The sequence below is a fragment of the Hyperolius riggenbachi genome, chromosome 3 (assembly GCF_040937935.1).
Source record: "Hyperolius riggenbachi isolate aHypRig1 chromosome 3, aHypRig1.pri, whole genome shotgun sequence".
NCBI lineage: Eukaryota > Metazoa > Chordata > Amphibia > Anura > Hyperoliidae > Hyperolius > Hyperolius riggenbachi.
This window is the reverse complement of record NC_090648.1, coordinates 241441656-241469015: the sequence shown is the minus strand read 5'-3', so window position 1 is coordinate 241469015 and position 27360 is coordinate 241441656. Positions and strand designations below refer to the sequence as shown.

Here is a 27360-nt window from a genome sequence, read left to right as displayed (position 1 = left end):
GCGGTGCATTTCCCACAGTAAATGGTTGTGAATCCGGGCACAACATTTCTGGCTGTTCCATTGACCGTTGAAAGGTGGAAGTTTGTTGGGCTGGGAATAGCTCCTGCGAATACCCCATTGTGTCCTGAGGAAATTCTTCGGACTGGTTATTTGGCAGTTGTGTGCGTGCTGTCGCTGCCGGTTGTGTCAGCTTTGTGCCCACTGGCTCCTTGTAACTGGCTGAGGACTCGGACCTCGTGCGTGATGTGCTGGTGCTGCTTAACCCACTGCTGGACGCTTGAGAGGTCATCCAATTAATTATCTGGTCCTGTTCTTTTGGATTTGTGAGGGTTGATTTCCTGGACAACATGGGCGGTATTGAGTGGGTTTTCTTCGGTGCTCCACTGTGGCCTGTACAAGAACCGTCAGGGGAAACACCTCTTCCCTTGCCCCTCCCTCTTTCACAGGATTTCTTCTTCATTTCACTTATCCTTAAAGTACACGCTGACTGGCAGCAGTACAGTGGCAGTACAGAAATGCTATACAGTGGCGGGTGAGCGGTGTACTACTGTTCCCAGCAGCGACACAAAGCACAATGCTATACAGTGGTGGGTGAGCGGTGTACTACTGTTCCCAGCAGAGACACAGCGCACAATGCTATACAGTGGTGGGTGAGCGGTGTACTACTGTTCCCAACAGAGACACAGAGCACAATGCTATACAGTGGTGGGTGAGCGGTGTACTACTATTTCCAGCAGCGACACAGAGCACAATGCTATACAGTGGTGGGTGAGCGGTGTACTACTATTCCCAGCAGCGACACAGAGCACAATGCTATACAGTGGCGGGTGAGCGGTGTACTACTGTTCCCAGCAGAGACACAGAGTGGCAGTAAACACAATGCTATATAGTGTGGGTGAGCGGTGTACTACTTTTCCCAGCAGCGACACAGAGCACAATGCTATACAGTGGTGGGTGAGCGGTGTACTACTGTTCCCAGCAGCGACACAGAGCACAATGCTATACAGTGGTGGGTGAGCGGTGTACTACTATTCCCAGTAGCGACACAGAGCACAATGCTATACAGTGGTGGGTGGGTGAGCGGTGTACTACTGTTCCCAGCAGCGACACAGAGCACAATGCTATACAGTGGCGGGTGAGCGGTGTACTACTATTCCCAGCAGAGACACAGAGTGGCAGTAAACACAATGCTATATAGTGTGGGTGAGCGGTGTACTACTGTTCCCAGCAGCGACACAGAGCACAATGCTATACAGTGGTGGGTGAGCGGTGTACTACTGTTCCCAGCAGAGACACAGAGCACAATGCTATACAGTGGTGGGTGAGCGGTGTACTACTATTCCCAGCAGCGACACAGAGCACAATGCTATACAGTGGTGGGTGAGCGGTGTACTACTATTCCCAGCAGCAACACAGAGCACAATGCTATACAGTGGCGGGTGAGTGGTGTACTACTGTTCCCAGCAGAGACACAGAGTGGCAGTAAACACAATGCTATATAGTGTGGGTGAGCGGTGTACTACTGTTCCCAGCAGCAACACAGAGCACAATGCTATACAGTGGTGGGTGAGCGGTGTACTACTGTTCCCAGCAGCGACACAGAGCACAATGCTATACAGTGGTGGGTGAGCGGTGTACTACTATTCCCAGCAGCGACACAGAGCACAATGCTATACAGTGGTGGGTGGGTGAGCGGTGTACTACTGTTCCCAGCAGAGACACAGAGTGGCAGTAAACAATGCTTTGGAGATTGGAGATATATGCTCTATTAGCTGTCTGTGGGTCTGGGCAGCCAGCGCTTAAGGTGAGAGCGGTTCCTGTGGGTGGTGGAGCACGGAAAAGTGGTGACAGCTGATAAGACTCTTCTAACGGGATATAATTTGGTGGAAGATTGTTCTCATTGGATTGATAGCCTATGCGATGAAGGTCTCTCTTTTCTCTTTGTCCCCTATGCATGAGGAATATCGGATGTGAAGATCAGAGTGGATTTGACCTGCTGACTGTGTGGCTCAGGATCTCTCTACTCAATTAGTGGACTGTGAGGCAGCGCATAGTTTTGTTTTAAATTGTATATGTATATGTGTCTGTGCAACACTGTTTAACTATTGCAGCACACCCACAGGAGGTGATAGGTGTACTTTGGTTAGGTCTAGTAAGTGGAGCTCGCTAAGAACTTTGTTGGGTGTACTACTGTTCCCAGCAGCGACACAGAGCACAATGCTATACAGTGGTGGGTGAGCGGTGTACTACTGTTCCCAGCAGCGACACAGAGCACAATGCTATACAGTGGCGGGTGAGTGGTGTACTACTGTTCCCAGCAGAGACACAGAGTGGCAGTAAACACAATGCTATATAGTGTGGGTGAGCGGTGTACTACTGTTCCCAGCAGCGACACAGAGCACAATGCTATACAGTGGTGGGTGAGCGGTGTACTACTGTTCCCAGCAGCGACACAGAGCACAATGCTATACAGTGGTGGGTGAGCGGTGTACTACTATTCCCAGCAGCGACACAGAGCACAATGCTATACAGTGGTGGGTGGGTGAGCGGTGTACTACTGTTCCCAGCAGCGACACAGAGCACAATGCTATACAGTGGTGGGTGAGCGGTGTACTACTATTCCCAGCAGCGACACAGAGCACAATGCTATACAGTGGTGGGTGAGCGGTGTACTACTATTCCCAGCAGCGACACAGAGCACAATGCTATACAGTGGTGGGTGGGTGAGCGGTGTACTACTGTTCCCAGCAGCGACACAGAGCACAATGCTATACAGTGGTGGGTGAGCGGTGTACTACTGTTCCCAGCAGCGACACAGAGCACAATGCTATACAGTGGTGGGTGAGCGGTGTACTACTATTCCCAGCAGCGACACAGAGCACAATGCTATACAGTGGCGGGTGAGCGGTGTACTACTGTTCCCAGCAGAGACACAGAGTGGCAGTAAACAATGCTTTGGAGATTGGAGATATATGCTCTATTAGCTGTCTGTGGGTCTGGGCAGCCAGCGCTTAAGGTGAGAGCGGTTCCTGTGGGTGGTGGAGCACGGAAAAGTGGTGACAGCTGATAAGACTCTTCTAACGGGATATAATTTGGTGGAAGATTGTTCTCATTGGATTGATAGCCTATGCGATGAAGGTCTCTCTTTTCTCTTTGTCCCCTATGCATGAGGAATATCGGATGTGAAGATCAGAGTGGATTTGACCTGCTGACTGTGTGGCTCAGGATCTCTCTACTCAATTAGTGGACTGTGAGGCAGTGCATAGTTTTGTTTTAAATTGTATATGTATATGTGTCTGTGCAACACTGTTTAACTATTGCAGCACACCCACAGGAGGTGATAGGTGTACTTTGGTTAGGTCTAGTAAGTGGAGCTCGCTAAGAACTTTGTTGGGTGTACTACTGTTCCCAGCAGCGACACAGAGCACAATGCTATACAGTGGTGGGTGAGCGGTGTACTACTGTTCCCAGCAGCGACACAGAGCACAATGCTATACAGTGGCGGGTGAGCGGTGTACTACTGTTCCCAGCAGAGACACAGAGTGGCAGTAAACAATGCTATACAGTGGTGGGTGAGCGGTGTACACAGAGTGGCAGTAAACACAATGCTATATAGTGTGGGTGAGCGGTGTACTACTGTTCCCAGCAGCGACACAGAGCACAATGCTATACAGTGGTGGGTGAGCGGTGTACTACTATTCCCAGCAGCGACACAGAGCACAATGCTATACAGTGGTGGGTGAGCGGTGTACTACTGTTCCCAGCAGCGACACAGAGCACAATGCTATACAGTGGTGGGTGAGCGGTGTACTACTATTCCCAGCAGCGACACAGAGCACAATGCTATACAGTGGTGGGTGGGTGAGCGGTGTACTACTGTTTAAAACAAAACTATGCGCTGCCTCACAGTCCACTAATTGAGTAGAGAGATCCTGAGCCACACAGTCAGCAGGTCAAATCCACTCTGATCTTCACATCCGATATTCCTCATGCATAGGGGACAAAGAGAAAAGAGAGATACCGCTCACTACGGAAAATACATTCCTCAGATCCCGCGAGTTTTCCCTCAACGTGGAACGCATTCACATCACTATGCGCCTTCTCCAGAGCGCGTTCCGCGTTCCAAACAGTGTGCACCTCCCACATTGCCTGGTCAATCCTACAGGCCAATGACGGCGCCACACTGCTGCTGATCCCGCGAGAGCTCAGAACCGCCTACATAAGTGTCCGATGATGTCCCGTATGGGCTCAGGGGAGTTTTGAAAGCCAGTAATTGCATAAAGCCAGTAATTGCAGCCTGCGCAATGATGTTTTATCAATTTGTTTTTTGGGAGAATCACCTGTGAGTTAAATTGGAAGAAGGGAAAAGGAGTTGGTCGATTGGAGATATATGCTCTATTAGCTGTCTGTGGGTCTGGGCAGCCAGCGCTTAAGGTGAGAGCGGTTCCTGTGGGTGGTGGAGCACGGAAAAGTGGTGACAGCTGATAAGACTCTTCTCACGGGATATAATTTGGTGGAAGATTGTTCTCATTGGATTGATAGCCTATGCGATGAAGGTCTCTCTTTTCTCTTTGTCCCCTATGCATGAGGAATATCGGATGTGAAGATCAGAGTGGATTTGACCTGCTGACTGTGTGGCTCAGGATCTCTCTACTCAATTAGTGGACTGTGAGGCAGCGCATAGTTTTGTTTTAAATTGTATATGTATATGTGTCTGTGCAACACTGTTTGACTATTGCAGCACACCCACAGGAGGTGATAGGTGTACTTTGGTTAGGTCTAGTAAGTGGAGCTCGCTAAGAACTTTGTTGGGTGTACTACTGTTCCCAGCAGCGACACAGAGCACAATGCTATACAGTGGTGGGTGAGCGGTGTACTACTGTTCCCAGCAGCGACACAGAGCACAATGCTATACAGTGGTGGGTGAGCGGTGTACTACTGTTCCCAGCAGAGACACAGAGTGGCAGTAAACACAATGCTATACAGTGGTGGGTGAGCGGTGTACTACTATTCCCAGCAGCGACACAGAGCACAATGCTATACAGGGTGAGCGGTGTACTACTGTTCCCAGCAGAGACACAGAGTGGCAGTAAACACAATGCTATATAGTGTGGGTGAGCGGTGTACTACTGTTCCCAGCAGCGACACAATGACTGGGGGGACCCAGGCTAGCCTGGCTGGAGAGAGAACTACCCTGCCTGCCTACCCAAAGCTAAACCCACAGACAAATGGCGGAGAAATGACGTGGATCGGGTATTTATTTACCCGAACCACGTGACCCGTTCGGCCAATCAGAGCGCGTTCGGGTCCGAACCACGTGACCCGTTCGGCCAATCACAGCGCTAGCCGAACGTTCGGGGAACGTTCGGCCATGCGCTCTTAGTTCGGCCATATGGCCGAACAGTTTGGCCGAACACCATCAGGTGTTCGGCCGAACTCGAACATCACCTGAACAGGGTGATGTTCTGCAGAACCCGAACAGTGGCGAACACTGTTCGCCCAACACTACTCCTTACCTTTGCAGAATGCCTGTCTGTGCCAAGCGTCTCCTTCACTGAAGGCCAGCCAGCTACTTATTTTATCCAGGCTGTGCTTGACCCCCTCTTGATCAGTTTGGACCTTGTCAGTCTTTTGTGCCATATTCCTTTCCAAGGCTCTGACTGTGGTGAGCACTGTCAATTGATCCAGTTGCTTTGGCTCTTCCATGACAACTATAGCTCTTGACTTTATTTCAAAGATAGCCATCTTATGCACCATTTCTGTCTGATGCACTTTTTGCTGTGCATGCCTTTCACAGTGTTATATTTCCTGGCACACTGCATGCACAAATGTGATCTTCTGCAAATAGGTTGTGTTCTAAGGTCGCTGGCAAGGATCATTACCAGCAGGATGCCTATGATCTGGGTACGTTAAGTGTAATTCCCCTCTATGCACCCATTTAATCCATCTTTTCAAGACGGTCCCCAAATTGTAGTTTTTTTGTTGTTGTTGCTAAATTAGTGTTGAAAGATTAAACAATACATGTATGTATGGAAATGTATTGTGTACCGCAAGCTGATGGGCATAACAACAAAATACTACATGGAATAGTTGTCTAGATAGACTTACTTTTTTTTAATAGTGTGAATTTAGTTGTTATAATGTGTTTACTGATGTATAATTTACCACTATTAATTCCATTACAGTGGTGATCACTTCTTAAGTGTACTAAACTGATTCTTATGCTGGGACTACACCATACAATTTTCTGTTAGATTCTTCTGTTAGAATGCATAATTAGATTATTTTTTTGTAGAGAATGGTCATTATCTCTGGTGCATTGTCTTCTGGTCATCTCCTGCTGAGTAGAACAATGCCTAATTGCTCGGCAGATAGATGGTAAGATAGATACATTTCCAACATGTTGAATTTAGAGAATCTAACAGAAAAATCTAACAGAAAATTGTATGGTGTAATCCCAGCATTAAAAGGGAATAGTACCCCAGTGTATAGTGCACCCAATCTGTAACACTTCCAGTGACAGCACCAACACACTATTTATGTATGTCTTATTGCTATTGATGAGTTTTCTACAAGGGTAATAAACTTTGGCATATGCCAAATCTTAATACAGTTACTTGCTGCTTAACACCAAAGAGAAGAGAAATAAATGCTATGCCCTACCAGGCTTCTGTCACATGAACCGTCCAATGCATCTTGATTGGTGAGCCTGTCATATAAACATGCTAGTCACATGAACCTTCCAGTGCAGCATGGTTGGTGGGCCTGTCACATGAACCTTCCAGTGCAGCATGATTGGTGGGCCTGTCACATGAACCTTCCAGTGCAGCATGGTTGGTGGGCCTGTCACATGAACCTTCCAGTGCAGCATGGTTGGTGGACCTGTCACATGAACCTTCCAGTGCAGCATGGTTGGTGGACCTGTCACATGAACCTTCCAGTGCAGCATGGTTGGTGGACCATCATGATGTTCATAAGTGACTGGCACCAAAATTAAATAGCCAAAAATATGCTGAAGATTTTTTATGTATAAATTAAGAGTAGCCATAAGGTGGATACAATTGATTGTTTAACAAACTTGATTGATAGATCATGCTGTTGAAATATTATTTTTCTTCTTCTTCTACAGGATTAGAGCCCAACGAAGAAATAGATTATAGTATTTCTAAAGCTTGCTCTTTTAATCTATTGAGCTAGCTAATTATGGTTTCACTCGTATTCAAAGCATTCTGCTTAGCTGATGGCTAACATGGTAGAATACTCTACTGCTGTGCTTCAAGATATTAACACTGTGGTGCAAATATTTGCATAATTGTACCAGTAATGACAGGGCCTACATGAGCTATGAGTAGCAGTAATCACTTCATCGTTAAACATAGATAAAGAAAATAGAAATATTGTTGAAATCCCATTTATAATGTATAATTGAAACATAATGGCGTTATTTCAGGACTTAAATTAGTCTTTGCAGAAACAATTATATCTCAGTTTCTTCTTCTTGACTCCAGTAACATACAGCTATACTCTACCACAGATTCCATTATGCAATTGTCACATGGAAAATGGACTAAATGACTGCTTTTTAAATTATTATTATCTTTTGTATACAAAGCACTAACATATTGAGCAGCACTGATCAAGCACATTTGTGGTTCAGTGCTGAATGTAATGAATATTAATCTGTGTCAGTGCCAGCCAAATTATATTTAATTTTGTTTTAGAAAATATTTAAACCAGTTATAATTATTTTAAATGGAACACTGTGCATAAAACTGAAACTTCTGATAAGTAAATGGTTAGATTTGTGTGTCAATTGTCTGCTTTATAACTTGTATATAAAATTAAACTCCCCCTTGTCATGTGCCAGTTGTTTTAAAATTATCTTCCTCATAAATCTAATAAACAAATTACTAACACATGATATTATTGTTAAAGGACAACAGAAGTGAGAGTTATATATGGAGGCTGTGATATTTTATATTTCCTTTTAAACAATACCAGTTCCCTAGCAGTCCTGCTGATCTATTTGGCTGCAGTAGTGTCTGAATAACACAAGAAACCAGTATGCAGCTAATGTTGTCAGATCTTACAACAATGTCAGAAACACCTGATCTGCTGCATGCTTGTTTAAGGTCTATGGCTAAAAGCATTAGAGGTAGAGGATCAGCAGGATGGGCAGGTAACTAGTATTGCTTATAATGGAATAAATATGGCAGCCTCCATATCCCTCTCGCTTCAGTTGTCCTTTAAACAGAGTCAACCTTGCGGGAGGTAAACTTGCCAACTAGGGGTTAATTAGAGTCAGATTGAGGAAGTCAGGCTCAGATTGGCAACATTTTCTGACCAATCAATGATGGCACACATTTGTATTTCCATTCTCATAAAATAGGGGTGAACTTATTTTGTTTGTTTTGCTAGCTTATAATTTAAGCAATTGCAGAAGACAAAGCACAAACACACCTACAGGAATATGTTAAACAGACTAAATATAAAGGCTGCTTATTTGGATTATATTTTATAGATGATGGCTCCAGTGTTGAAGACACAGATTTTAATTGGGATGAGTATCTAGAGGAAACAGCCTCAAGTGCTGCACCGCACACCTCTTTCAAACATGTATGTATTTTCTTCTGCCTCTTTATGTGTAATAAGTGTTATAAGACCGAGATAAATGCCACATGAAAGAAAAATCGCTAATACCTGGAACCTGCTATCACAAAGCAAATCAAAGAACAAAGCAAGTTAGCTGCTTGCAAATTCAGAGAATCCATGGTTAGCGAACTCTTCCTTTCCTGTTACCTAAAACATTATGCTGTTCTAATATTTCTCACTTTTATGCATCCGGTACTTTCAAACTGGCACTCTAATGACAGCAGTTTATTTTATACTAAAATGTATTATATATTATTCTATTATAAGCTATTTACATAATGCACTTGATAATAACAATGTGCCTGTTTATGTAACACAAGTTGCACTATGTACACAATGCATATTACGATCTTGGCATAAACACTGATAAAATTGCTATGTACTGTGTGTGCATGGCAATTTTACTGGGATTTCATGAATCAACTCCTAGGATCGGTTCCCAGAGAGGAAAGTGGCGTGTTTCGCTATAGACATCCAGAAGAGACACATGCCAGACCTTTCACACATGCCCATTTTCACCATATCCTGTTTTTCTTTTCTGGTTCTGCAACAGACAGTCACGAAAGGTATTACATTTTTGAACAGCAGAAAGGTGCTATTCATCAGATAAAATGGCATGCAGGGCCGGATTTGTACTCTTTACCGTCCAAGGCCAATGTCACCAGCTGCCCCCCTTCAGTATAGGTAGCGAGATGACCTCTATCCCGTTCCCTCCCGTATAGGTAGCCTGATGACCCCCCTCCAGTACGGGGAGCCAGATGAACCCCCCCTTCCCTCTAGTATAGGTAGCCTGATGATCCCCCCTCCAGTATAGGTAGCCAGATGAACCCTCCCCTCTTTCCCTCTACTATAGGTAGCCTGATTACCCCTTCCCCTCCCATGTAGGTAGCCTGATGACTCCCTTAAGCCCTCCCTTTCTCACTCCCCCTCTTTCAGCACAGCTTGTCTCCACACTGCAGCAGCCTTCTCTGCTCATCTCCAGTGCAGAAGCTTCCTCTTCCCCTCCGTCTCCAATGCTGCTGAAGTCCATAGCTGCCCGCCACAACACCAACGTGCACAGAGAGCAAGGGGGCTGCTGCACAGGTGGCTGTAAGCAGGGAGATCAGGCACTCGCCGTTTAGCCTGCTGCTTTGGTGCCCCTGCTCCTGTGGTGCCCTAGGCCATGGCCTAGGGGGCCTTGGCCTAAATCTGTCCCTGATGACATGTGTCTACTTCTGACTGGTAACAGACATGGGATTGTTCTCCATAGTGATACAGTTTATTCGTGCTAGATAGGTATTATACCACTTCAGAAAGTGTGAACTGAGCCAGAGTGTTCAGCACAGGAGGATCTAGATCAGCCTGGACCTCTTGCCTACCCACAGATAAAGTAGGACATCAATGTCTTCTATTTAGCCAGGCTGAGATACATTAGCCTTTTATTTTTAGAAATTGGTTTTAGTCTATCATGGAAATTTGATGAATAAATTGCTGTTTAGCGTTTCACTCCTGGTCACATTCTCCTTTCTCTTGCATGTTTTTAGACTATGTCAAAGAAAATGATTACACACGCCACTAGCTATTTACCTGTGTCTGATAAATCCTTTAATACCTGTTTATGTATAATTATGTTAGTGGATAGACTTATGACAAAATAGAGACAAACAGCATGGAAGGAGAGGAGACGCAGAGAAAGCTCATGCCATGCCACCTTCAGTGTTAGTTTAGTTAGGTAACATATGCTAAATTTTGGTGAGGACACGAAATAGTAATCTTGATTGACAGGAGGTGTGTGTGTGTGTGTGTGTGTGTGGGGGGGGGGGGGGGTGAGGGGGGTAAAATAGGTAGAAAAACTGGGAAACTGTATAACTAACTAAACTATATACACTTGAGATCTTCAATGTGACATGCTCATGTGATATCTTGTTCCAGGTGGAAATCAGCCTTCAGAGCAGCTTCCAACCAGGAATGAAACTTGAAGTGGCAAATAAAAACAATCCCGACACCTATTGGGTAGCGACAATCATTACCACATGCGGACAGTTACTCCTCCTGAGATACTGTGGCTATGGAGAAGATCGCAAGGCAGATTTCTGGTGTGATGTCATGACTGCTGATCTACACCCTGTGGGCTGGTGTACACAAAATAACAAACTCCTAATGCCGCCAGACGGTAAGAGCAATCACTCACTTCAGGTTTTATAAACATTCTTGTAATATTAATGATTTTTGTTTTCCCTGTTCTGGGCAAGAGCACTATGCAGATTGCTTATGTGCAGTTATGTGAATGTGCTCTCCATGGTACAGCTGCTTTAGGTTTGTTAACTGATGACAGTTCTAAAATGCTGACAAAAATGTAACTTGGCTGGACTACACCCTTAGTCATAACCATAAGAACTATTCAGATGAGTAATACTCTGCTGTGGCTTTTAGAGGAAGAATTTCCCCTTTTTACAGTATGATCTGTGCAGGCTAAAAAGTGTTTATGCTCCTGCAGCTTAAGATGTAGAGATAAAGCCACAAGTAGGTCTAGTTGATGCTGGTTTTTAACTTCCAGTTGTCTTATTATTCACCTCACCTTGCCTTCTCATATGCTTCAACAAAGTGAAACTCTGAAGACTTATATACATAGGACCCTTAAGTAGTTGTATAGCACACACAGTATATTGTCCCCTATTCTAAACTGCTGGTTACAATTCAATTCAAGGCATCACAAGGCTTCCTAATAAGACTTCGGATTACATTTGCAATTCAATTCCTTCTCCAAGCCTGATCTCTGTTTGAGTTTCATGTCAATGAAACAAAATTACTTAGATATTAGAAACTGACAAAATAATTAAATGGCTGTAATAATACAGCTTTAAAATCCATGTCTATATATCTAAGTCTGCATAGTCTGCATATAAAACACATACACAAAAATGTATGTGTCAGCTGAATCACAAAGCAATTTTGTTGTACAGCATGCAGATTTCTTTGTAATTTATCCAATTAAAAAAAATAATGTACTAATTAATCTAAAAAGAAATTGAATATAATGGAATAAACCTCAGGATAATACCTTTTTTAACCTCTTCTGGGTATGGCTTATTCAATTGTACATCTACTTGACAGATGCACTTTTTTTTTGTCACTAAATAGCAAACATTAACCACTTGAGGACCACAATGGCAACCCACCTAAAGACCAGGCCAATGTTTACCAAAATGGCCACTGCAGCTTTAAGGCCAAGCTGCAGGGCTACACAACACAGCACATGAGTGATTTCCTCCCCCTTCCTCCCCCCCCCCCCAAATCCCCCCACCAACAGAGCTCTCTGTTGGAGGGGTCTGATCGCAGCGCTGTACATGTAATTAGATGGCGGTTTCGCCGTCTAACAGTCTCCCGAGCGGCAATCGCCGCTCGGAGACTGAAGGCGGGGAGGAGCTCCGCCACCCCCCCTGAGCAGGAGATGCGCGCGCAGCCTGCACACGATCTCCTGCAAACTGCAGCCCCAGGGCTTGGCGCCAATTGGCGTTAGGCGGTCCTGGGGCTGTCGCGGCGGCCACGCCCATTGGCGTGGATCGGTCTTAGAGTAGTTAAAAAAAACACATGGAACAATCCAAGTTTGCCTTTTCACCTGTTTACTGGAGGCAGGGAGTGTTTCCCTGTAGTCGATTCGTTGCCATTTACAAAAGCTTTAAAGGACAACTGAAGAGAGAGAGATATGGAGGCTGCCCTATTTATTTCCTTTTAAGCAATACCAGTTGCCTGGCAACCCTGATATCCTCTGCCTCTAATACTTTTAGCCATAGAGCCTGAACAAGCATGCAGCAGATCAGGTGTTTCTGATGTTGTTAGATCTGACAAGATTAGCTGCATGCTTGTTTCTGGTGTAATTAAGACAATACCGCAACCAAATATATCAGCAGGGCTGCAAGGCAACTGGTATGGTTTAAAAGGAAATAAATATGGCAGCCTCCATACTCTTGTCTCTTCAGCTATCCTTGTCACTGCTATAAAAATAGAACTAGACACATGTGTGAGATATACAATATATATATAAATATATATATATATATATATATATATATATATATATATATATATATATATATATATATATATTTATATATATACATACATACATACATACATACATACATACATACATACATACATACATATATACATTCATATATACATACATACATACATACATACACACACATATATATATATATATATATATATATATATATATATATATATATAATCAGAGCTTGATTTTGACTTGCTTTATGTGACATTGGTAAACAGAGTGCAGACATGCCAGTCAAGTGCCAGAACCTTGCCTTGATTGCTGTGTTGGAAAATAGTTACTGCTGTGCTGCCTGAGGGGAGAGCAGTTCATAGGGAACGTGGAAGCCACCCTGTCATGTTCTTGAAAAGTGATTTCATGTGCAGTGTTGAGCCTCACAGGGTTGACTTGGCTATAGATAGGCTGAAGAAAGGGAAAGCAGCTGAAGCCGTTGATTGTTGGCTACAGGCAATGATCTGCCATGCTAGATCCAGGATTTTAAATGAGGATTATATGCTTCTTGTAGAATTTTAAAAGAATGTCCTGTGGAAAGTGATTTTTTTTCAATAGTTTGTCCTCCGGTGCTGGAAGCCTCCTAAAATAATTTTACAAACATCTGAATTTATATACGAAAATGTGGCAATTATAGCTATACAAATGTCATGGTTAGATCATCTGTGCTTGTATATACATGAACATTTTACAATCACTTTTAGATTTACTGCACAGTACGTAGTATATAAGCTTTAATTTCTGTAAAATACATCAGTAATGTAATGCAGTAAGAATTCATGTGTAAGTTAATATACTGTGCTGAACAGAACAAAAGATTTTCTTTTTTTTTCTCACACTAGATGATGAGAGAATGTGACTGGCTTCTATGAGCAACAGAGGCAATTTTTCATATATTAGTCAAGTATAAAAGATGAGGATTATTCTCATTTCACATTTATATAGTGTTGACTTTTATTCAACGTGATGCGAGACACATCAGTAAGGGTGTACTCAGCTATGAGCAATGCTGCTCGATGCGTTGCTGCATGAAAGCACTGTCCATGCCAGGGGTGTAATTGCTCCTGCGACCCCGGCAATCACAGGGGGCACAATTGCTGTGGGGGCCCGCTCCTCCTTTATGTCCCAGGCAGCAGTGTAATATTTAGCTGCTCCAGTGCTGTGGGTCTCCTCCATGGACCACAGCTGGACGCTGCCATTCGCAGGCTACTGATCACATGACCAATACGAGTCACATGGTTGGGAGTCAGCGAATGGCAGCAGAGAATGTGTGCCTGTGATGTATGGAGGAGCCCCTCAGTGCTGGAAGCAGGTAACTATTACCCCTCTCCCTGCACTACTCTACAATGATGTCAGGGCAAAGTGTGTGCGTTGGCGGCATCACGTACAGTGGGGGAGGAGCTTGGATCTCAGGGGTCCCCATGACAATTTTGCAGGGATGTCCCCTGGGTTGTTGTTAGTCCACTGGTCCAAGCAATTACATTTCTGTATTGTAACAGGCCATGTTATCCAAATGCACTTTGTACAGTGTGCTCCTGGATGATGGGTGCGTTAAAGCGGACGTGAACTCGGAAAATCCTCTCTTCTTTAAAAGATACACAACAGCATAATAACATTTAAAGAAAAACATTTCTTTGTTACAGCTGATTCAAATCCTGCAATAAATCTGCACAGTTTCTACCTCCTGCTTTCATGGAAGCAGACATATTGTTAACATCCTGGGCTTTCAAATTAGCTTATCTGCTTATCTGAGTGGCAGTCAGGTGACATGAGAGAAATCAATTTACAACTTGTGATTAGACACAAATGAGGGGAAATTAGACAGGCTAAACTCTCTAAATACATATAGGGTGCATTTCTCTGTTTTTCATCTGTCCTCCGCAAGAGTTCAGGTCCACAACAAACAAATTACCATAACGATCTTCATGCTCTGAAAATGAATGTACACATTAAAATGTGCAGAGCCCATATTGCATTATGCACTGCTTGTAGTGCACGCATCACACAACCAGCAGAGTTTGAACGTAGCCTAACTGTTTCTCAGAGGTGTTCTCCATCTAATCTACCACAATAATCCACCATCTACCATAATCTATCACACGCTGGGCTCAATTCACAAAACTGTGATGACTGCTATCACAGCAGTTATCATGCGAGCTGCCGCTGGCCGAGGTTTTCACGCGAACAGCGTGACTTCATGTGATAAGCAGAGGTTTACGCGCGATCACCAGCGCTTTTCACGTGAAAAGTGCACGTGATCGCGTGCAAACACAAACCTCTGCTTATCACGTGAAGTCACGCTGTTCGCGTGAAAACCTCGGCCAGCGGCAGCTCGCATGATAACTGCTGTGATAGCAGTCATCACAGCTTTGTGAATTGAGCCCAGCGTGTGATAACTTTGTAATAACTTTCATAGCGTGTGATAACTTTGATAGCGTGTGATAACTTTCATAGCGTGTGATAACTTTAATAACGTGTGATATTTGTCTTATCACGGTTTAGTGAATCAAGCCCTTTGTGTTTTTAGAGCCTCTCTAATGCCCTCTCATCTTCAAGTAATCACAAGTGTAATTTGATCTCTCAGCTGTGTCGGCATAGAAGTTTTACAGTCCTCGGCAGACACAGCTAATATATAAACACAGCATGTTAACCCTTTGTCTGCTTTCATGAAAGCAGAAAGTAGACTGCAGATTTATTGTAGGATTTGTATCAGTTGAAACAGACATTTTTTTTTTTAAAGGTTATTATCTTTTAGAGCATGGCGGAAGCTCTGAGTTCAGGTCCGCTGTAAGCGAGTTGCGCTATGTGCAAAACACATGCTAGCTACACTACTAGTGCAAACAACTGTAAAACTGCAGTGTGCTGCCTGTGCATGGCAACTTCCTGTGTGACCATGTACTGTGGCCCATTATTATTCATGAAGTGGCTGATCGTGGAAAGACATGAATTATTTTTATTTTTTTTATCACAGCATTATCACAGTTACGTTACATTGTGAGCTAAAATGGGTAAGGATAGACAGCTATGAACGTCACCTCTCTTGGCCATGGTAACCCACCAAAAAGCTTTTAATGAGCTAAATAATCTCATCACCAGATTGTAGATGGCTGGAAAGCGTCTTTTGTGATAAATCCAGTTGCTTTTGGCAATATCCTGGGCCAAGTGTAGACCAAGAGTCGGGATTTCTCTGTTGCTAGACACTGCAGATACATTGCTAGTGGCATGTTGTAAGATGCATCTTTAGCTTGCATGCAAATCAGTGTAACCGTAAAATTTAGATCATCCTAAATTTATATTTCATTTACAAAATAGCACAAGTCTATATTATGTGGAGTTTAACTTGAGCTTTAATGCTTTGTGATTTTCAGTTTCCATTGTGTATTTTTATTTAACATTACTAACTTGTGTTCTGGAAAAAAAATGAGTCATGCTAAAGAATCAGAAGCCGTGAGTGATTCCCTTGTATGCGAGCATTTCACAGTTGTTATTCAGGAGCACGGAAATGGCGCGGTCATCATCTGCTAGCCATATAGAAATAATTGCATGATTGGCACTGAGTCACAGAAATTTCATGTTGACATGAAAAATAAGGTTACGGTCAAAGTCAGATGTTGTGATTATAGTAAGGCCAATTGTTGACAGTCGTGTACATACTGTATTGAATTCCGCTCGCTAGAAGAAATGATTGTGTCTGTCAGAAAAGAATTTAGTTAGGCACCCTTGGGCAATGTGATGTATACCTTAACTACAAGATGTTTCTGAATTCTGAAACTCCATGATTAGATTTGTGGTTTTCACTAAGTCGTAATATAGTAGGAGAATGTGATCTGAGCACAAGTGACCCTGCAGTGTTTCATTTCAGATACAATTAATTCTGACTTCAAAGAGCTTGACATTGTTTCTTGGTGTAAAGCCAGCCAGGGAGCGGGCTGCTTTAGTGAATGAAAGCGTTGGATGTGAAAACATTTGGAGGTTTAAAGCAGAGGAGTAGAGTTATGTTATGGTAAAGCTTCTGGTATGACCTTGTGTAAATCTCAGTCATTAAATCATACATTTCAGATCTTGTTAGCGCTGCACCTGGGGCTGTACTGTATTGTCTGGCGTTACTGAAGAGGCATGTAGTCTGTCCAGCAGATCTTCCATTGTTTGTCTCTTTCTAAGCCAAACATTCTTAAAAATGATTTCTCCTGTTCTAGGAGATTCACGCTTCACATCTCAAGTTCTAATTATTTTTGAAACACACAAGAGGATGGTAATTGTGTTTGCGTGCTTAAAAAGGCAAAGTTTCATCATCAAAACAATTGATTGGCACGTTGTGGCATTGTAAGCCCACAATATTGGGTTTCCGCTTATTCTAGAACACTTTTCTGTTTTCTTAGGAAGAAAAGGCTTATTGATTTCTGCAATGTAATATTGTTTTATGCAATTTTTTTGAGGAGAGCTTTCAGGTATTAAGTAAAGGTTTGTTCTCATTAGGAAGTTGTTCATGTGTTGGGACATCTGTCTGTCTTTTACAGCTGTCTGTGTCTTACTAATTGTGCTTTCTCTACTTCCTGTGGTGTTTCTGGAACATTAGAACCTCATTTATTTATTTATTTATTTATGTATTTATTTTTTAACTCTCTCCTCTCTTCACATAGTATACCTGATAGAGGCGTTAGCATGTCCTCATGGCAACTAAACCTAAAGAACAATTGGCTGGAGTCCCGCTCTGCCTTATTCCCTGCAGCAAGTATTTTATTAGATTCAACAAACCGGGCCTAATCATGCATAGCAATAGAGAGACAGGGAGTACTTGCCAATACTCATTCACTTACAATACTGTCTTGCTTTGCAGTTTTACCTAAGATTTGTAAAGTTTGTCCTATTGGAGCATAGGACCCTTCACACTATGCAAACTGCAATGGAGCTGAAAAGTCATATTGGGTGGCATAGTTGTGCTGCGACAATAAATGCCACTGTAAATGCAGATGTTGCCCTGTAAATGCACTGCATGCTGTGAGTTATCTCAACGGGACCACATCACAATCAATGTGGTAGCCAGATCCAGATAGGAATATCATTACATTCAGGGCCGGCCCTAGACTTTTTGCCGCCTGAGGCAAATTTATAAAAAAAATTGAGGCCCCCCCCCTCCCGTGGGGGGCCGCCGAGCCGGAAGGGTAGCGGGCAGGACAGGGGTATTGGGCCTAGCGGTGGGGAGGGGGGTCGGACCCCCCCTCCCTCGCCTGGGTCCCCCGATCTGCGCTCCCCTTCAGCTGTAATAGGAAGCTGCCGATGCCCAATAGTAAGAGGTACGGGCGGGGAGGACTCACCTTATCCGCGTTCCAGCGTGCGCTCCACTGACGTCACTCACTGTATTGTAAGTGGACGGCGATGCAGGAAGTGACGTCAGTGGAGCGCACGCTGGAACGCGGATAAGGTGAGTCCTCCCCGCCCGTGCCTCTTACGATTGAGCATCGGCTGCTTCCTATTACAGCTGGAGGGGAGCGCAGATCGGGGGACCCAGGCGAGGGAGGGGGGGTCCGACCCCCCTCCCCACCGCTAGGCCCAATACCCCCGTCCTGCCCGCTACCCCTCCGGCTCGGCGGCCGGCCCCCCCGCACCCACGGACGGGCAGGTGCCGCCCCTAGAAGTTTGCCGCCTGAGGCAAACGTTTCACCCCGCCTCATGAGCGGGCCGGCCCTGATTACATTGCGTTGTGACACCATGATATTGTCTGTTGTGACGTGATGCAGCGGACACAGTGTGAAAGGAGCCTGAGTGGTGATGTGCTGTGTGGAGGAACCTTAGTGTTTCCTAATCCTCACACCAGATTTGTACTTTACCCACCCTTTAGGTCAGCAGTTTGTGCCACCTTCCACCTTCCTGTATAAAATGTATAGCATGTCCAGATTGTGATATAGAGTAACATAAATCTCATTGTACATCCTCCCTCACATGCTGCATTCCTACTCCACTTGCATCCTCCCTTCCTTGTGCAGCCCTCTCTCCATGTGCAGCCCTCCTTATCGCTCCCATGTGCAGTATTTTATGCTGTGGCCTTTGTAGAGACGTAAGGGCTAATATAATGAATTGCAAGTGTGGCAATCTGGGAATTCTAAAAGCAGCATCTGACATCAGATGGGATCCCAATCCACAGTCCTACTTTTGTCTACAAATGACGTGTAACTAGATGTATTTACTGTGACACATGTATAATTGGATTTGTCTTAACAGTATTTTAAAAGCAAGGAATTTTTATTAGAAGTAAGAACAAAGGAAGGCTGAAGTTACATATTGCTCACCAGCAGCATAACTTTTGAATAATATATAATATTACATAGTTTTGCTAGAAAGTTCATTTTGCAATATACATTCCACGTTCTATTCATGTTTGACTTGGGGATTGTCAAAAGCAAACTATGCTGCTATTTTTCACATTCCCACAAGCCATGTCTTCACAATAGTGTAAACCATGGTATTGAAGTCACATATCTTGAGGCTTTAGCGCAGGTGGTTGTGATAGCATGTTATGTGTTATTAATTAAAGAAGTGTACCTGTTCTATATAGATTACTAAAGGCACCTCAGTGACTCTGTAGCCTGCAGGAACATAGCTTGTAAAAACAGATCACCTGCACCCATTATGTTCCCATCTGTGATTTATATAAAGTGAAACTAACATTTCCCAGCATGTAAACTCCATTCTGTTTATTGAGTAATAGTTTATAAAATATTTCAGCTTGCAGAACTATTCTTTATTTGACAGAGTCTGTGAAAAACAATGTGAGGGAGGTACTTCATGAGAAAACAGTGACTGCATGGATCGCAGAGAAGCATTGGCAGAGAATGAATGAGAATAAGTAATTAACCTGTTATTCAGAAAAACATCTGTACACTGTCAGTTATACAGATCTGGACCCAGTGCCCTGAACTGCCATATACAAAGACACATTTGTGGTTATATGTGTATATACAGTATATAGCGAGAGTAAAGGTGGCCATACACTCGTTAGATTAGCAGCAGATAGATCATCAGATAGATTTCTGATCTATCTGATGTGTTTAGGAACATTTTTTACTAGGAACAGATTTCCAATGAAAATCGATCTGATGGCATTTTTTTGCCATCAGATTTCCGTTAGGGCCAATGCAAAATGATAAGCAATCTCAACAGATCGACCTAGATTTTCCAGCATGCCAGATCGATTAATTTTGATAGATCGGCCAAAAATCGGCTGAGTGTATGGGCCCCTCTAGATATATATAGAGCGAGAGAGAGCAGCTCACCACATATAAGCCTCAATTCACTAAGATCATGCTGGAGTTAATAAGGCAAGAGAAAACTTGCCACCACACAGTGAGAGAGTTATCTTATCTCTTCATTTCTTAAGTTACCTCCTCTGTAGTTATTTTTACATGCAGTTAATTAACAGCATGGGCCTGATTCACAAAGCGGTGCAAACTGTTTAGCACGGGTGTGCTAAACAGTTAGCACGTGCAGTGCATTTCGTGGACTTTCGCGCGCGCAAAGTGCTGCGAAATGCACTTCACGTGCTAACTGTTTAGCACGCCTGTGCTAAACAGCTTGCACCGCTTTGTGAATCAGGCCCCTTGTCTTTAACTTTAGAATTCTGTAATTATTTTAAGGATTGAAACGTTAACAGTAGAGATCTCTCATTAACTTAAAGACAGAAGAGTTAACCTGAGGTAATATGTTTCCTGAATACTACATGTGTTATCACCATGGTGATAACTCTAGAAATGTTCTTAAAGACAGGATATAAGCTTAGTTAATTGAGGCCTAGTCTAACTGATGATGTCTGATATATATACATATATATATATATATATATATATATATATATATATATATATATATATATATATACATACAGGATCTTCTCAAAAAATTAGCATATTGTGATAAAGTTCATTATTTTCTGTAATGTACTGATAAACATTAGACTTTCATATATTTTAGATTTAAATACACACAACTAAAGTAATTCAAGCCTTTTATTGTTTTAATATAGATGATTTTGGCATACAGCTCATGAAAACCCAAATTTCCTATCTCAAGAAATTAGCATATTTCATCCGACCAATAAAAGAAAAGTGTTTTTAAAACAAAAAAAGTCAACCTTCAAATAATTATGTTCAGTTATGCACTCAATACTTGGTCGGGAATCCTTTTGCAGAAATGACGTCTTCAATGCAGCGTGGCATGGAGGCAATCAGCCTGTGGCACTGCTTAGGTGTTTTGGAGGCCCAGGATGCTTCGATAGCGGCCTTAAGCTCATCCAGAGTGTTGGGTCTTGCGTCTCTCAACTTTCTCTTCACAATATCCCACAGATTCTCTATGGAGTTCAGGTCAGGACTGTTGGCAGGCCAATTGAGCACAGTAATACCATGGTCAGTAAACCATTTACCAGTGGTTTTGGCACTGTGAGCAGGTGCCAGGTCGTGCTGAAAAATAAAATCTTCATCTCCATAATTAAAACTCCATATTAAAACAATAAAAGGCTTGAACTACTTCAGTTGTGTGTATTTGAATCTAAATTAAATAAATGAAAGTCTAATGTTTATCAGTACATTATAGAAAATATATATATATATATTGCACTGCAGCCCCCTCTGCTGTGCTATATACTCAGTAAATGAGGAGAGAAGATGTATTTCGGTGTATTGCAGAGTGTTCAGTTCTGTGGACACAATGCTATGTTTTGTTTCCTGCCTGCTCTTGGCAGCTCTTCAGAAGCCTGACCACACTAAGTGACACCTAGACTGAGGTCTGTCTATCATGCAGCCCATGTCCTGCAAGTACCTTGTGTCGGCCCCTCAGCTTACATAGCAGGCACTGCCATTATAATCCTAAGCAGCCTCTAACATTTGTGACCAAACCTTTACAAAAGCTGTCCAACAACTATGGTGGGGGTTCAGATATTTTAAACATAAAAACATGATAACAATAAAATGCATTACACTGCAACTGCCTAGTGCTAGTGTGTTCCAGCAAAGCACATTGTGCTGCTGTTCCATGCTTAGGCACTGCTGCAAGTTTGTGGACTCATTTTTTTATATGCGTTTTATAGCATGTGTTTTATGAATTCAAGTTATAGTCATCCTTTGTGTGTTGTAGATCATGCTGGGATGTAGCTTGTGTAATCCTAGGATTTTTTATCCAAGTATCTATTATACTATGTGTTTAACCTTTTTTATATGTTGCACTATATATGAAAAACAAAATAAAACAAAAAAAAGTTTCTTTAGAAAATTGAACAAAGATTAAGATTTAATACAACAAACTTGTGTGTACCTTTCACTATCCAGGGGGATGTTAGTCTGCTGACAGCTGTTTGCCCCAGTCACAGCCCAGTGTGCCAAGATTTAGGCTACGTTTCCACTAGTGCGTTGTGATTTCGTTGCGGAAAAAGCGTAAACAATCGCATGAAGATGCAAATTCATATTCGTGTGTATGCGAATTTCTAGTTATGCAATTTAACCATGTCAGTGCCTGTGTACTTTTTCATGAAATTTTACGTGAAAACATACTAAAATTCGCATGGAAAATTTGCATGGTGAAAACACATTATTACATTTAGATATTACATTTAGAAAACCACTTATAAAATGCAAACTATGCAGTGTGACCATTTATAATATAATTGCTTTGTTGCTGATGAACTATTGTTTTGGGGATTAACATGTCTTCAGTAGTACAACAAGAAATTTAAAGAGAACTGTTTTAACATTATAAATGCCACCACTGGCATCACCCCATGGTAACCTCCACTTTCCTTCTGAATCCTGATTCACACACAGTCTCTCTCTTGAAGTGCTGGGACCCACTACAAAGTGCAAAGCGCTATTGCAATTGCTACTGATTTTTTAGTAGGGCTTTGTAAGCAATTTTAAACTCAATTTCTCGGCTCCTATACAATACAATAGAGTGGAAACACTCCCAAAATGCTGCATGTCCTGCGATTGCGATTTCCATAATCACAATCGCTTCAGTGGAATCTGCTCCATCCACTTACATTGTCAAAGCGTTTTGGAAAATTGCTACCGATTGAAAGTAATCCCAAAACTCTGCCAAAAACATTCTAGTGGGTCCCAGCCCTGAAGGACAGTTAGACCTTCTTGTACAATTGCCCATGCCCCTATTCCTCTCTGTTCTTGTAGTGCATATTCCAGGTCCCCTTCGCCGTTCAGTCATGTAGGCATATAACACCTTGTAATGTAGCAGACAAAGAACCCGGGTGATGCACTTTGCTTCAGGAAGGACTTTAAATGCAAACTTAAAGTAGTTTTTTTTCATTTAAGCAGAAATTCAGGCTCTGGTTTTAATGCAGCTTTGTGTTTGTGATGTAACAAACTTCAAGAAACGTGTACTTATGGAAAGACAAATACTGCTTTAAAGAATAAGTGAAAGCAATACTTGGGAATGTGTTCATTGTTGCTGTGCTTTTTCTGCTAGAGTTGGGCAGTGTGATGAATGGCCTTTGCTGTGTATCAGTGCCTGCCTGGAGAGTGGAATATTTCACTTCAGGAAACTGCCACCAAGGATCATGTGACTTAGATTTTAAATGGCATTTTAAGGGATTTTTAACAGAATCTTAAATATCTAAATTCAAACTCTAGAAAAATATTCTAATTTATTTTGAATAGCAAGAAAATGAGTGTTTTTACAACTTTCTATGTTTCTTACTTCCTGTCCACGGTACTTACTGTACATTGATCCCGTGGCTGTAATATTACCTTGGTGGTCATGGAGACAAGTAGTAAAGGTCACCAATAAAGAACTATATGTTTGTACTAACTCTACTCACTTTCCAAAAAATATTATATTTATTGTTGTGTCTGTTAGAGACACTTTTTTTCCTGTCAGGAAAATAAACAGCAGTAAAAACTTAAGAGATTTTAGAGCCATTCCAAACAAAAACATACATTTTCATTTTTATACTTATCAAATATCAACATAATTAAGCTAAGTTTTACTGTATATGTGTTTAGTTGCTTTCCAGAGATGGTTCTAAAATGTATGTTTATTCATACACATCCATTTATGTCAACTAGTCTCTGTCTTTATTTCTGTGGAATTAAAGTAAATAGAAAGCCTTACCATTGAGGAAGGAAGTAGGAGTTTCGTAGCACAATACCAGTAGCTATTGGTGTCTGTTTGCTATGTGTTTTTCCTGTGGAACAGCTGATATAGAAAGTGGGCTTTGCATGGGGCTTAATAATCACTCTTCTCCTGTTTTGAAACTGTGCATAGTAGTAGTGACCAAGCTTAGCTGTTGCAGTACATGAAAAAATATATTTCAGGTCATGAGCTGTGAAAATCATATGGTAAGATTTCCCTCTGCTTTTTTCACAGATGCCAGGGCAAAGGCATTCAAGTGCAGTTTCTCAATGTACTGTCACAGTGCTGAATAATAGATTCCTAGCTAATTTCTGCTTTGTACTTGAAGCTTTTTAAAAGTGTAATTGAGTATGGAAGCTCACAGCTAGGAACTAGTCACCCTAAGCATACACTAAGGAGGACGTGAGAAAAAAAATATCTAAATTGTGAATGCTTGGTAAACACTGTCATAAAATGCTTAAGCTAGGCATACACGTTCTCGTAGCCTCCGTAGATGCGCAGACGTGCGCGAAACGGCCGTCAGGCTTAGATCCACCCGGCACCCACCGCACCACCAGGTATCCTTCCTGATTTGTTTATCACAATTGTACTACCACAGCACTGCGATGTGTCACGCTGCATGTTTTTGTACTACAATCAAAATCCTATTAAAACACAGCTTACAGCAGTGCCGGTCTTCATAGTGTTCTGTCTTCCAGCTACATACACGTATAGATCAGTGGTATGCTGGATCCGCACGGTGCGTTCGCGCCCTCGATTTCCCGCTCGATTCCCGTCGATTCCCGTCGATTCGTTTATTTCCAACATGTCCGATTTGGATTTCGATGGATCGTTAGGTCGATTCGCATGCAAAGTATGCCAAATCGACCTAACGATCCATCGAAATCCAAATCGGACATGTTGGAAATAAACGAATCGACGGGAATCGAGCGGGAAATCAAGTGCGCGAACGCACCGTGTGCATCCAGCAGTAGACCTAATAAACAACTACTTGATATTGATCATGTACCTAGCCCACCAGCTTGTACCAGTAGGTTTAAGGCAAAGTTTTAGATTCCGCGACCAGCAGCACTGCCATCATTGTACTTCCCATTGTGTTGTGCTCTATCACTCATATTCTGCCACATTCCCCCTGCCCCGGGTGGTTCTGCCCCCATCCCATACTACCACCGGCATTATTCAGGCATCTCTGATCAGCATACAGCTAACATTATGCTCACATATCATTCGGGGCTACTCAAGTGTTTGGTAGATTACTTTGCTTTTATCAAATGTAATGTCTAATCTGTTAATATGTCTACTTTAAGGTAAAAAAAAACAAACAGAAAAGTAATGTACCAACAAAAACTCCAGTTCTTCACTTTCTTAAACTTGCACTCTGCCACTAGTAGACATAGCTCTAAGAAAATGAATTACTTAATATATACATTCAATTGGGTATTATATGGCATAGTTTGCAACAACATCTGTCTGTGGGTGGGCAAAATATAGGACTGGGCCCATATCTGTTCATAATATTTTATATACACTCTCATAGGGTTTAGAGATCACATTGTTGAGATACATATATATATATATATATATATATAGAGAGAGAGAGAGAGAGAGAGAGAGAGAGAGAGAGAGAGAGAGAGAGAGAGAGAGAGAGAGAGAGAGAGAGAGAGAGAGAGAGAGAGAGAGAAGAGGATAATTGGGATTGGAAAAAGTATCAATCATTTATTCAGCAACTGATAAATGTACGTAGCTGTCTTTTAATAATTAGCCGTTTCTGTCTCTGATTTGCCCCTGCACATTTCCACTTCCTGTCAGATTAAAATTTGCATATAGAGCTAAACTTTTCTCATCATTAGATATGTCTTCTAACTGGTTATAGTAAGCTCATCAGTCAAGGTAACCTAATAGAAGCATGATTAAGGGCCGGAGGGTCTGAAACATGTCAGCGTTGTGCTTTTTACTGTACTGAGGATATGTCCTGAATAAAAACTGTGCTTTGCAGAGACTTTGTTGCGGACCATCCTCTTTTTCCTAACCTAATAGAAGCACTTGAGCTAAATGTGATAAATTGTGGCATTGCCTCCAAAGAGGCTTGGTGCCTTCTGCCGCCTCTTGCATAGCATGAAGGTTTTCAACATTGGAATTTTCTTTTTTTAGCCACATTAGGTGCCATTGTGTTCCAGCGCCAACAGCACTTCCACCTCTCAAATGCGGCCGCCTCTGGTGAGTACTCCCATGCAGGAGCTCCTAAGCCAGCATTCAGGAATTTCACATGTGTATAAATCCTGTTTGTTTAAAAATAGGATAATTGGACTTGGCTTCAAACAAAGCAACAGTTGTTTAACATTGATACTGTTTTATAAAAAGCCTGTGGCGATATAACACAGAAACTGAATTCACTTACATTCATGAAGGTTACCCAAAGCACAAGAATTCATCAGGAAAATGTCTGTATACTGACACATCAATGCACACTTCCCTCACTGTTAACCAATAAACAGTACTTTCTTTATTTGACCTTGGTCAATCTGGCCTATGTTGTAAATAAATCTCAATAATTACCTAAAGTCTTTGACTAAGCATCTTTAATATAATTTAATCAAAGAGGGAATATATAAATTGCATATTTTTATATTTTATCTAAAATTAAGTGTAAAGTCTTATCTACTGCATAAGAGGTATTCATGTCAAGAGAAGGAATACCTTCAGGTTAGTAAAACATGTAATCAGATGAAACAGTCATTCCTTCTAAGACTGGCATTTTACACATTGCAAGGATTTTACCAGACATTGCTGCAGATAGCTTGCTTTCTTGTTTTCAGTCTGACATTGTGCGCAGGTAGCGGTTTTTAGGTCTATACACGCGTTAGATTAAAGTCTCCACAAACAAACTACCAATGTCACGCTAACGACTTTACCCCCGACAAAGAAAAATGACGAGTCCTTCAAACATGTTGTCCACACATTAATATTTCAAACAATTAAGTCATTTAAATACTGCACATGCACGTAGAAGTGACATTTCACATGACATACGAGCATTATGCTGTAGAACAATGTAGTTTGCGCGATATCTGCTCAACAGACATCTGAGTTGATTCGCTGGATGGATGGGGCAAAGTAACTCAATGTTGTCGTTTGGCTACATTTTTGCAACGATTATCACCCAATGTGGCAAAGTCTGCTATTTGACTGTTGTACAGTGTGTGTACATAGCTTTAGCTGGTGTGAAAAAGTGATAACGTGTGTCTACACTAAACATACAAACTAACATACAAATGTCACCTTAGTTTTGATTTTTGTAATTATTTCTGCCTTTTTTTTTCTTTTTTTGCATGCTCTGTAACTATTTTAATTATGTCTCCTAACTATATAAATGAAACGCTTAAAGAAAACTTGAAGTGAAAGTTAAAAGTCAAAATAAGCATACACAAGTCATACTTACCTTCCATGTAGTCTACTCCTCAGTGTCTTTCTCCTGTCCCGCGTCCTGTTTGTTCACTGTGATCAAGGGAATTTTCCGTCCTCCATTTTGA

The 27360-nt window shown here is 42.1% G+C and overlaps 1 protein-coding gene across 7 annotated transcripts in view; it reads left to right on the top strand.

Annotated features, from left to right (window-relative positions):
• The window catches only part of SFMBT2 (Scm like with four mbt domains 2), a 279053-nt gene that overhangs the window by 97457 nt on the left and 154236 nt on the right, over positions 1–27360 (top strand). For 6 of the 7 annotated variants that reach the window (XM_068276048.1, XM_068276051.1, XM_068276049.1 and 3 more), the window contains exons 3-5: positions 8522–8616; positions 10564–10804; positions 25982–26047. In XM_068276048.1, coding sequence (XP_068132149.1) covers positions 8522–8616; positions 10564–10804; positions 25982–26047 — 402 coding nt within the window. The remainder of the gene's footprint in view (positions 1–8521; positions 8617–10563; positions 10805–25981; positions 26048–27360) is intronic. The other variant, XM_068276047.1, reaches the window with a different exon arrangement.